This window comes from Eleginops maclovinus, chromosome 20 (assembly GCF_036324505.1).
Source record: "Eleginops maclovinus isolate JMC-PN-2008 ecotype Puerto Natales chromosome 20, JC_Emac_rtc_rv5, whole genome shotgun sequence".
Lineage (NCBI taxonomy): Eukaryota > Metazoa > Chordata > Actinopteri > Perciformes > Eleginopidae > Eleginops > Eleginops maclovinus.
The window spans coordinates 2,267,442-2,279,895 of record NC_086368.1 but is presented as its reverse complement, the minus strand read 5'-3'; the positions used below and the strand labels follow the sequence as shown (position 1 = coordinate 2,279,895).

At 42.9% G+C, this 12,454-nt stretch overlaps 1 protein-coding gene across 1 annotated transcript in view; it reads right to left on the bottom strand.

The window, feature by feature from the left end:
* Nucleotides 1-12,454, bottom strand: part of LOC134883277 (receptor-type tyrosine-protein phosphatase gamma-like) — a 407,948-nt gene that overhangs the window by 28,747 nt on the left and 366,747 nt on the right. Inside the window, exons 10-13 of the mRNA XM_063911578.1 lie at nt 10,039-10,147; nt 9,477-9,526; nt 8,164-8,902; nt 2,431-2,584 (exon numbers count right to left, since the gene is read on the bottom strand). Of these exons, the coding sequence (XP_063767648.1) occupies nt 2,431-2,584; nt 8,164-8,902; nt 9,477-9,526; nt 10,039-10,147 (1,052 nt within the window). The remainder of the gene's footprint in view (nt 1-2,430; nt 2,585-8,163; nt 8,903-9,476; nt 9,527-10,038; nt 10,148-12,454) is intronic.

Below are 12,454 nucleotides of genomic sequence, written 5' to 3'. Positions count from 1 at the left end.
TGTGATTACTAAATATGATCCCACTTTGGATGCTCAAAATAAGGAAACTCAAATGTTTCCTGTGCAACCTGAATGCAGCAGATCAACAGCTAGGGACAATGTGGGCGTAGCAACAGCCACTGGAGGGCCAATAGGATTGCAGCAGAGGTGGAGTCTGTGTGACCTAAACTCTGCTCTACAACCAGATTAAAAAACTGTGTGTGTGTGTGTGTGTGTGTGTGTGTGTGTGTGTGTGTGTGTGCTTATGAAAGGGGTTATGCAATAATTCTTAACGTGTTCAGCATTCTCAATCAAAACTAAATGCAAAACTGGATTTAGGTTCAGAGATCAAGTGATATTAAAAATGTAAAAAGAAATTGTAAGGATAAAAACAATACAATAATTTCAATAGGCTCATGCTCAAAACGATATTTGTGTCAGTATATCTTACTATTCTGTTTGCTCTTTGGTTCTCATATGCCACAAGTGTTTTTTTTCTACTGACACAACAAAGCCTGTCTCAAACTAAAGGACTCATATATATATAAATATATATGTCCCATTTTTTGTTTTGCTTTCTCATAAAGCACGAGTGATCCAGTGCTCAATGCTCTGTTCATGTTTCCACTGCTTTGTACTTCTGGATGTGCCTTGTCCTTCTCTTGAACCTCTGCTAAAAGGATCCATTTGATTCAACATGATATTGATGAATTTCTCCTCTTTCCCAACATCACTCCTGTCTTTCCTTTATGGTGTAAAGCAAATTGTTGGTGGTGGTGTATTGTGGGTTTTCGTACGCTGCAGCATGATAAACTGTGTAGCTGAGACGCAGCATGCCTCAACCTCCAATTTTCAGGACAAATAATTCATCTCAATGATCAAATGGTCCTCTGGTTCTACAAATAGAATGTATTCACAGTGGTTTGGACATTTTGGATATTACTAAATACTTGATGTGGTCATTGAGCTAGACAGAATGACTGCTTGGTATGGTTGGTTCCTTTTGTCTACTGCTTGGACTAAAGCAATACAGACTGACAGCTGAACCAGGATCTGTGTAACAACATTTGAACCTCAGCAAGGGAGAAAAGAAGGCTGATGTGCAGATAGGGACGATGGGACCTACAACCACCCTTTATCATCATTGACAACAAGGGAAATAGCACATCAGTGTGGACTGTTGGTATGATGCAAACAGCCAGTCTCCGGTGTCAAGGTCAGGACTCAACCATCAACCTAACCCTAACCCTGACCCCCATAAGAGGATGTACAGAACTATAGACAGAGTCATGCATGAACATCACGTCTGGACAGTTCATCACTGACTCAAAAGGAATCTTAAAAAAAAAAAGACACATTGAGTTGGATTTGTATACCTCAACAGCTTACTAAATGTGCTGAATCTTAAAAAACATTTCACCATCACTGAAAGGACTTTCCTATCATGAAGGTTTGCAATGCTGGAAGATGGAACACACTGAAAAATCTCTATTGCTTTCATTTATTGTATTATGTCAACAGATTTCATATAACTGTTTTGGATCAGCAATATCCAAAACATTAGGTTTAACTCTATATTATTGCTTTTAACTTACTCATAAAGTTGTGTGAAAACTGATGACATTAAGCACTTAACTAAAGTCAACGTTTCAATTTTTTCAGTGCAGGTAATGAATCAAAGGGATGATGCCTATCTTAAAGGTGCCATAGAATGCATCTATCTGGTATTTTAAATTGTACTCTGATGTCTACAAAGAAGGTATATAACTTTGGTTGATCCAAAAATGTCCAGATGCGGTTTTAGAGGCTAATTTACAACCCTATGATTTGGTCCTAGAATGAAAAAGCTGAATTGCCTTATTTGGGGCTCATTTAAATAATGATGACGAGCTCTGCTCTGATTGGCTGGTTTACAAGGAGCAATCCATGGCTGCCTCAGAGCCCACAGAAGTAAGTGAAGTTCGCAAAACTGTGATAGATGAAGCATGGAGGCTATTGGCATCCAGCCTTACATGTTTGAGTCTTTATCGGAGGAGGAAACCGATGAATTTGAAGAACAGCCAGTTGGTCGGAGATTGGAGAGCAACGTTACGGAGGGGTAAGTGTTAGTGTTTCCAGCAGCTGGTGTATGCAAATGTTGGGGCTGAACTATTGTGTGTGACGTAACACACAGGGATTGTTGTAATTCGCCCGTTTTACTGCTGTGATATGCATATTCATGATTTGCACATAAAGGAAGAAACAATGGTGTTTGAGGTTCACGGTATGTCAGTTCAATGTACCGAACTCTCCTTATTCAACTATGCCAAGGTAAATACAGTTTTCCATTCTATGGCACCTTTAATGAATAGAAAAATGCGGGATCAAATATGTAACCCTTCAGTCATCTTCCCACCTTGTAATCTCTAGACCCCCACCTCTTCAGTGGCTGATACGTGTAGTGTTACCTACCTCCAGTAGAACAGTACAGCCAGCAGGAGGACGAGGCAGAGGAAGGTCAGAGCTGAAACCACCACCAGAGGAACCAGCCACTCCACACGGCCCAGTCCCCCTCCAGACCCCGGGTCTGCATGGTGGGTCAGGTTAGTCACGGCACTTGGACGGTCTAGAAGAAAATGATGGAGAAGATAATTAAGGAGAACCGACCGCAGGCAGAAAGACGATATGACAAGACGGAAGAATCCAATGCTGACACCAAGATGGAATTCCAGTTCTTAAAGATATTGTTAATCAGAACTGGTTTAGAGAGAATGTAATAAAAAGAGGTAATAAAACAGGTAGTATTAGTGTAACTGTTAATAATAGTTCGCTGTCTATCTATGGTCGTTGGTTCAGGCTTATGTATGCCTTCATATTATAAGACAACTCTTTTAAAAGTTGCAACCCTGATCTTTTGTTGTTGAACAATTATATATATATATATATATTTTAAAAAAGGAACTCAAAGTCAGAAAGGTTGACACAATGCTCTCTCTCTTTTTTTAGTTTTGGAAACAAATTGTCCACCAGTGTGGGTTGTTCGTTGTTGTGGTCTCACACACTCTTTACAGTCAGTGTGAGCCAGCCCCGAGCTGATAAATTCCATCCTGCGTGACAAGATTTCTGGCAAACGCAGCTATAAAACCATGCATAATTGCAAAGGGCAGTTGTACACATCATATTAGAGGGTATACTTAAATGTCAACACACAAGCATGGCAGCAAAAAAGAAAAACAGTCTGACATTTTTTTTGACGCTTTTGTATTATTTACAGGCTTTCCCCTTTATATTACAGCCTTATATTTCCTCCACTCTCTTTTTCCTAATCCCCATGTTCCCTCAGACCCTCTCAACAAATATGCATTGCATTTTTAACTGTTTCCTCTCTTGACCCATGTTAAAATCTGTCTATAACTCTTTTGATTTGTCTTTTTCCAGGTATATCTTCAGGTTTAGGAAACAAAACTCTTTGACTTACAGCAGCCTTAACCGTGTTAACATTATCAAATATTTTTCTGTCAGTATTCTCCATGGATAAGGCTGGCCCTTTCTAGGCTCTCAAGGTCGCCATACAAGGTATACAAAAAAAAAAAGAATGTATGTGGGAAAAAAAAGCAATTTAATCCTGGTTACAAGGCTCTGATTGGTCCATTGTTTCTCAAACTGACAGAAGAGTCATCAGTAAGCACCAGTCTTATTTATATCACTGAATGAACCATGGATCAGGCTGGTTAGATGCTCACACTGGAAACCTGACACAGTTCTCCCAAAAACGTAAATAGTAAAATCAGCATATATTGTACAGTAGGGACACAGCTGATTTGCTATGCTAGTATAAACTTGTCCTGGACCTACTTGTATCTCTGTATAACATATGTAAAGCAGAGGAATAGATGCAGCAAATACAAAGTGCCATGTTTCAAAATAAACACAGTACCCAGCTGTTGTCCTCACGGCCCTGAGTCCTGCACAGGAAGTGCAGCCAGATCGCTGCATCACAACAACACACAACTCTGGTTAATCTGAGTCACTTCACTAAATCTACACAACAACAGTCCCCAACACCACCTACCCACTTCAGCGGCTGCAGCCGTGATGTTGGTGGAGCTAACGCCGGCCCCCATGGCCTTCAGTGTTTGCCTGGAGCCGAACACTACATCAGGCTGGGCCAGCAGCGCTGCACCACAGCTGGCGTGCATCCACTGACTCTGCACCTCCTTCGTACATCCACACACATGCAGAGTGTACACAGAGATGCTGCCTGCCTCTGCTCTCTTTGCCTTCTGCCTTTCTCTAACGATTACACCAGTCTGCCAAAAATAAATAAATAAGTAAATAAATAAATCCTTGCCAGTAGCATGCAAACACATGACACAGTCGCACACACACACACACACAGGCAGGCACACAGCCAGTCACTAATGTGCAGTGCGTTACATACTGCACACACAGTAACACACACACACGTAACTATAAATGAGGCAGAGCTCTTTCCCCCTCCCCTGCAGCTGAGTCTAGCCTGCGAGCCTCATCTCCTCTCGCCATGTCTGAAAGTAGGCCAGCACTCAGATCAGAGCTCGAAGAGAGGGAGCGGCAGAGAGAGGATGAGGAGGCACGCTGAGGAGAGAGAGAGAGAGAGAGAGAGAGAGAGAGAGAGAGAGAGAGAGAGAGAGAGAGAGAGAGAGAGAGAGAGAGAGAGAGAGAGAGAGAGAGAGAGAGGTAATGGGCAGTGGACAGAGAAGAAGGACTTAAAGAAGAAATGGTGAGAGGAAAGAATACAAAATGAGAAGTTTGGGAAAAGTATGGCCAAGTCGGATCAGCAGAGAAAGAGGAGAATACAGAAGCAGGAGATGAAGGATGAAACACTGAACAAGCTGAAACTTTAATTAGATGTATTATGTCAACAGATTTCACATCACTGTATTAGGTTACTTGAATATAAGGTTCAACTTAATACTATTGCTTTCAACTAACCTAATACAGTGATGTGAAATCTGTTCACGTAGTAGATTTAATTAAAGTTTCAGTTCTTTCAGTGCAAAAACTACAGGATAGGATCGAAGAATAGAATAGGAAACTACGATCTAATTACTTTGTATGTGGAAGTAACTATTAACTCTAGTTGACAGAATGTTTTACCAAAAAGTGTCAGTCATGCTGTGACGATATGAGACCCTGCTACAGCGCTGACCTAATTTACCCAGCTCACCACGGTGCTCAGCAGCTGCAGTTTCACTATAAATGCTGCCAGCCAGTTCACAGTTAACAAACTACAGCTCAGCGGTTTAGGGTAGAGATATCTTGTAATAAGGTCATCAAACTAATGTACTTCAACTCATTTAAAGGTCCCCAATCATGCTATATTTGAACAATATATTGTAGGGCCATATCTATACAAATATATTTGCTCAAAATACCAAACAGATCCCCCATTGTAGCAGAGGACCTTTTATATTACACACAGTCTCTCCAGTACAGCGTTAGCTCTGAGTGTTAGCGATGCTTGCTAATGTACATACAGACCATATTACTTCCAAAACACGTAGTGCATTGTTTCTGATACAGCACATAGCTTGTTCTTTCTCCAGTGTTACCACTAGAACAGAGACATTAGATGTATTATATATATAACAACTCTAAGTCCCTCCTGCAGACATCCTGCTGAACACACAGACACACAGCTGGGGGGAGGGGATGGGGGGGGGGGGGGGGAAATTCAGCTCGCCCACTACATATGGGGGACGATAGGTTGGGACGTGTCACGTGGGTGGGACGTTGCCAGGAGTTCAATGTAAAGCCAGCCCACATTTCGGTTATTACGTCATAAGGACAGCAAATCTGGATCAACTCGTTTGTACCCCCGTTTTCAGAGATGTGGGTTGAGAAAAAAAGAGAGAGGGTTGTATTTTCTGACACTTTGTGAGTCTCCTTACACACCGGGGACACATATTCATGTAAAAGGCAGCGAAAAGTGCATTTTGCATAATTGTATCATCATCACCACATGCCTAAAACATCATTCAACCCAAAGTATATTCATTTCTTACTCACATTGAGATAGAATTCCAAAGAATAGACTTTCAACAGCCACACATGTTTGTGATTATAATATAACGTTTCCTGCCTTGATGGGATTTGTAGTTGTTTGTAGTTCATAGGCTAAATGCACTAAGAAGCTTTCCGAAGTATTTCAACTAGCACTCATCATATCAACCCCCCCACCCCCTTTAAAGGTCCTGAGCAGAATCTATACAGTCACCACTTTTACAAAGCTGTGCAACAACTTTTGAATGTCTTTCCCCTTGAGTCCATCTTGCTCAAACTGAATAAAATGTGCTAAATGTGCTTTGACAAGAGACAGGAAGCCATTTCCGGGGAATATCAGAAGATTGCTTTTGTTCATAATCATGTCTGCTCTTGCACTTAGATAGTGTTTCAAAGCACTTGACATTGAATTGATGTCCCATGGTGTTTGCTTGGCTAATGCAGTGCCCTGCTGAATGTCTTGGTTGGGGGGGGGGGGGGGGGGGGGGGGGGATAGAGGGAAAGCATTACGTCTGCTCTCAGCTCCTGCTGGAACTCTGTTAACAGTTCACTTTACCACCATACATCCACTCTCCATCACGCCAATCCATCACTTACTGCATTAAGACGGTGTGCGAGTGTGCCAGTTCCACGTCTGCCTCGTGGTCATGCTCCTGCTTCATCTTTCCAACAACACTGATCAAGAATATCAACTAAGCTGGTGACCTTTATATAATAAAGTTATAAGTCATGGTGACTTCACTTCACACTGAACCAGGGGTGGATGTACCAAATGAAATATTTTGTTGGAACTGTAAAAAAGTAGTTCTTGTACTAAATATTTCTAAAAATAGGTAACTTTTACTTACTAGTACATCCTTTTATGTGTTACAGAGTAAAACACATATGAAGTGTGAGAAGGAAGCATTGGAGAGAAGCTGCTGGTGTGCAGATAACACACATGAAATACATTTTATCCTAAATGAGATGATAATGAGTTCATGTCACCATGATTGCACCTTATCATCATTATCTATTTTGCATCTACTCAAATTAATTATTTATTTAAAGCACCAATCAAAGAACATGTCAAACGCACTTGAGTTCAATGTATATGAAGTGACAGTACTTACTATTTGACAATTAAATAGTATTATTTTTTGGTGAAAAGGTGGAGTAGTGATTGAAGGTAGAACATATGAATAGTCAGGGTGCTACTTTAGTTGGTATGTTTATGTTTATTCCCAGTTTAAAAGCAGAGATTGGTTTGACTCAGTGGGCCATCATATACATTTCCTGGATGAGCTTGTGCTTTATATTCTTTACATCTTTATCTTAATCTTACAACTATTGCATAGCCATTGATCTCTGGTGTCCAGGAGATAAGAGAGGAGAGAATGAAGATGTGATCAAAGCACCCACTGTTCTGTTACTTTACACTGAAACATGAGAGCAGAAAAAGTGACATTTGGATTTTATCCTACTTTTGGGGATGTTGAAACATTGATTAGAGTGTATTACTCTCTGTGAAATTGATGGTACTTTATTTATTCACAAAAATGATTTGTATCACGATCCACCTCACCAATTTGAGCCTTCAGAGGTCCATTCATCTTTTATATGATCAAAACCTTGCATGATTTTATTTCAAAGCATGCTTTCAAATCGGAAGCCTGACAGGAGAGCGCTTAGTACGTTCTTCTGAGGACCTTATCCAGTTGGTTTATCTCTGTCTCTCCTCTCTTATCTCCTGGACACCAGAGATCAATGGCTATACAATAATTGTAAGGTTAAGATAAAGATGTAAAGAATATAAAGCACACGCTCGTTCAGGAAATGTATATGATGGCCCACTGAGTCAAACCAATCTCTGCTTTTAATTCAAACTGGGAATAAACATAGACGTACCAACCAAAATACTAAGCTATTCATATTTTCTTTCTTCAACCACTACTCCACCTTCAAAAAATAATACTATTTAATTATCAAGTAAAAGTACTGTCACTTCATCTACATTGAACTCAGTTTTATTTAATGTATGAAGATACTTGGTTTTCATCAAACAGATTTCAGACAGCGTCACCCAATGACTGAATTTGGACTATAATTAGTACCCCCCCTCACACCAGTCCTGCTGTGGCTCTAGACATGATCTTTTAGACATGCAGAGAGGGGACTCACCAGTGTTGATGGAGAAAGACCGGTGCTTCCTGTCCCTCCCTGAGCTGCGTGTCCCTGCTGGGTCCTTCAGGGCAGGGAGCTCTGCTGTCTGAACGGTTGCCTCTGTGCGAGGCTCAGGCTGATTGTGGGTGTACGCTTCCAGGTGGGTATCTTCATCAGGAGGCATGTTCATTGGATCTGGTTCTTTCTCCTTTGCAGTTGCGTCTGGTGTCTCGTTGGGCGGCTCTTTTACCGCTGTCCTGTTGTCCTTACTCCCTGCCTCTCCCATACCTCCTGATCCCTTCCTCCCCTTCTTCTTCTTGTCCTTCTCCTCTTCCTCTTCCTCCTCTTCATCCTTATCCTCTCCTTCACTCTCCCCGTCCTCTCCTTGACCCTTGCTGTTCTCTTTGTCCTCACCTTCGGTTTCGCTGTTATCTTTGGCTGCGGCCGTGGTGACGGCAGAGGCAGAAGCATCTTTGTTCAGTTCAGAGTTGTGGCGAGCGGAAGGGGGGTTATTGGTCGGTGCTCTGCTCGGCCAAACAGAGCTAGGGAAGGAGGAGATCACTCCGCCGCTGAAGCCCAGGCCGGCCAGTAAAGTGCTGGTCACCACGGATGCCACTGTCGCCTGGCTGCCGCTGGAGGACGGGCCGATTCCTGTTGCCATAGAGACGAAGGAGAAGGGGATTCCTGAGGAAGTCCAAGTGGACGAGCCGGAGGAGATGGGAGCCATGTCCGCTGAGGAGGCTGGAGACACGGTGGGCTGAGAAAAAAACGTTGACTGATTAGTATTGGACATCCTTTGTTGTTGTCAGTCAACATTTATATTATTCACAGAGCCGTAAAACCTCTTAAAGTATATTTGAGGAACACGCTATGCTGTTTAATTTGGGAAATAAAATACATTTATCCTATTTTTGTAACCACTGCTTTCTTAAAGTGACTTTATCCAATCAATCAAATATTTGTTATACAGCTCAATATCACAAGTGTTACATTTGTCTCAGTGGACTTTACAGTTTGTACAGAATACATCTCTGTTCTTAGAGCCTCATATCAAGGAAAGCTGCCAAAGGAACCCCACAGTTAATGGGGGGGAAATGGAATAAACCTCAGGGAGAGCAGCAGAGGGCGATCCCTCTCCCAGGACGGACAGATGTGCAATAGATGTTGTTGTAAAATAATACATTTACAAGGTAGTCCAAATGCAGGATATAAATAATGTTTTCACTTTGAGACATTCCTGTCCACACAGGGGAGAATAATGCTAATACACTGCTCTCTGCTGGATCAGACATGAAAAGACAATAGCAGTGATTCACAGCTGCTTTTCTCACCATTCCAGTTTTCACGATCCTCGTCCCCTCAAAGATCCTTGTGGTGTTTGCTGAAAAACAGAACAGAAAAGAAGATAGGATACTCCACAGCAAAACAGACAGCACTTCACTAAGACACACATGAGTGCACCGCGAGCACATTAATTACAACATGACAGTATGTAAATTCCTGGCGCTGAATACTTAATGGTGCAGCCAATAAACTGAATGTATGAAATGAATTCCTCTCTAAGCCCTTCTTCTGCTTACTGCTGCTTTATGTCTTCTCTTCCCTCCTCTTTCCTTTTGTTCAGCCTGCAGCTGTTGATATGAGCTCACATAAATAAACTGATTATGAAAGATTTTGTGATATCAGGATCAAAGGAATCCTAACTGTCAGAAATGACTGTTGGTTTACATCCTACACAATATGCATGTCGAGAGGGTGCTGTGTGCATGAAAGAGACACATCCTTATGCTCCAATTGACACTTATGACGCGTTTAAAGACAATGTGTCTGCAATTAATGAGTGCTTAAGGTTTTGTGTGTGTGTGTGTGTGTGTGTGTGTGTGTGTGTGTTACCTCTGAAGAGCATGCTCTGGCTGAAGTCGCTGCGCATGTCATTCATGCAGATGGCCTGCACTCTGAACAGGTACAGCACATCGGGGGAGACGGGAGAGATGACGGCCTCCTGGAAAACACACACAACATACACACATTGATTACCAAGGCATTGTTAAGGAAGGTTTTGGGATTTAAGGATTCTTTATTCTATTTTAAATATTAAAACCAATATCTGCCTTTTGAATAAAAAAAATCTAATTTCCATGGCAGGAGAGACTTTAAGGGAAAGAACAACTTTATTTGTTTTTTTGTTTTGCAGACACCCACGACCTGTTGACTTCAGTCAACTGTTAGTCAGAATCAGAATCGTTTTTTATTACCAGGAATCTGCTTGTTATGTGGTGCATACAAAGATACATAAAGAAGAACACGTAGCAAAACAAAATAAAACAAACGTAGGACTGTGATGACAGCTATTTTAAGACTAAAACAAATGAGCATTATCAAAATATGACAAATACTATAAACTGTATTTAAATGGAGAGCTGTGCTGATTCAAAAGAGGTAGTGTGGAGCAGAAATGTGCAACATGTGCAGGATTTACAATTTTAAAACAACAAGATGTTGTTCACATGATGTGCATTAATGTAATGTATAATGTTTGATGGGGGGAATAAAGTGACTGTCAGTGGGGGTTCCGGGACTTGTTCATGAGGCTGATAGCGGAGGGGAAAAAACTGTTCAGGTGGGGAGAGGTTTTGGTACTGATGGAGCGTTGCCTCCTGTCAGACGGGAGCGGGCTAAACAGTTTTTGTCCAGGGTGGGAGGGGTCGGCCACAATCTTCCCTGCCCGCCTCAGGGTCCTGGAAGCATGCAGGTCATGGAGGGATGGCAGATTGGTGCACAGGGAGAACAGCAGAGAGGAAAGAACGCTGCTTTGGGGGGAACCAGTGCGGATGGTCAGAGGGTCAGGAACATGTTTCCCCAGCCTCACGTGCTTCTTCCTGTCGAACAGGAAGTCTCTCATCCACCTGCAGGTGGAGTCGGGCACGTGCAGATGGGAAAGCTTTGTCCTGCGGCAGAGCCTGGCGTAGGTTCCTTCTGTGTCATTCAATTCAAATGTTTATTGTTATAACATACTCAACTACAGTGTGGTGATGTAATATATGAAACATGTAGAGTATGGGTTCCTCAACAGTGCCATTTACAAGACGTCAATATAAAAAACAACAAGAAAAATTAAAATAGTGCAAGCTCAGGTGTTAAATAGTGTTATGGCCTGTAGGGTGAAACTGTCTCTGAGTCTGGTGGTCTTGGTCCGGATGCTGCGGTACCACCTGCCAGACGGCAGCAGACAGAACAGTTTGTTGCTGGGATGATGGGGGTCTTTTATGATCCTGTGGGCTTTCTTCCTACACCGCTGGGTGTAGAGGTCCTCCATGGATGGCAGCTTCATCCTGGTGATGTGCTGAGCAGTTTTCACCACCCTCTGTGGAGTCTTACGGCTGAGGGCGGTGCAACTGCCATACCAGGCGGTGATGCAGCCGGTCAGGATGCTCTGTATGGTGCACTTGTAGAAGGTCAGGATACTGACCTCCTCTCTGTACGCCGTCTCATAGGCGATCAGGCTGATGACGGTCTTGTTGTCAGCAAACTTACAATAATGTTGGAGCTGTGTGTGGCCACGCAGTCGTGTGTGAACAGGGAGTAGAGGAGAGGGCTGAGCACACAACCCTGAGGGGCTCCGGTGTTTAGGGTCAAGATGGAGGAAGCGATGTTTTCAAACCTCACTGCCTGGGGTCTGGCCTTCAGGAAGCTCAGGATCCAGTCACAGAGGGCGCTGTTGAGCCAGAGGTCTCTGAGCTTGATGAGGAGCTTGGAAGTCACAATAGTGTTGAATGCTGAACTGTAGTCAATGAACAGCATTCTCACATAAGTGTTCCTCCGGTCCAGCTGTGAGAGGGCAGTGTGGAGGGTGAGGGAGATGGCATCATCCGTGGACCTGTATGCCCTGTAGGCAAACTGCAGGGGGTCCATGGAGTCAGGGAGGGAGGAGGTGATGAATGTTATGAGTAACCGCTAAAAGCGCTTCATGATGATGGAGGTGAGTGCCACTGGGCGGTAGTCATTGAGGATAGTGGTTTTATTCTTTTGGGGACAGGAACGATGGGGGAGTGTTTGAAACTTGACAGGACTACAGACCAGTCCAGGAGCCCTGTGTGGATTTAGCCTTGTAAAGGATCTGCACACATCTGTCCAGATGCTGAATGAGGAAGTGAAAAGCCATATTGATAGCCTCATCGACCGACCTCTTGGCTTTGCAGGCAAAATGCAGGGGTCCAGGAGAGGGTTTGTGATGGTTTTGATGTGTGAAAGGACAAGGTTTCCAAAGGAGTTCATAACCACAGAGGTCAAGGCAACCATTCTGTCGTCA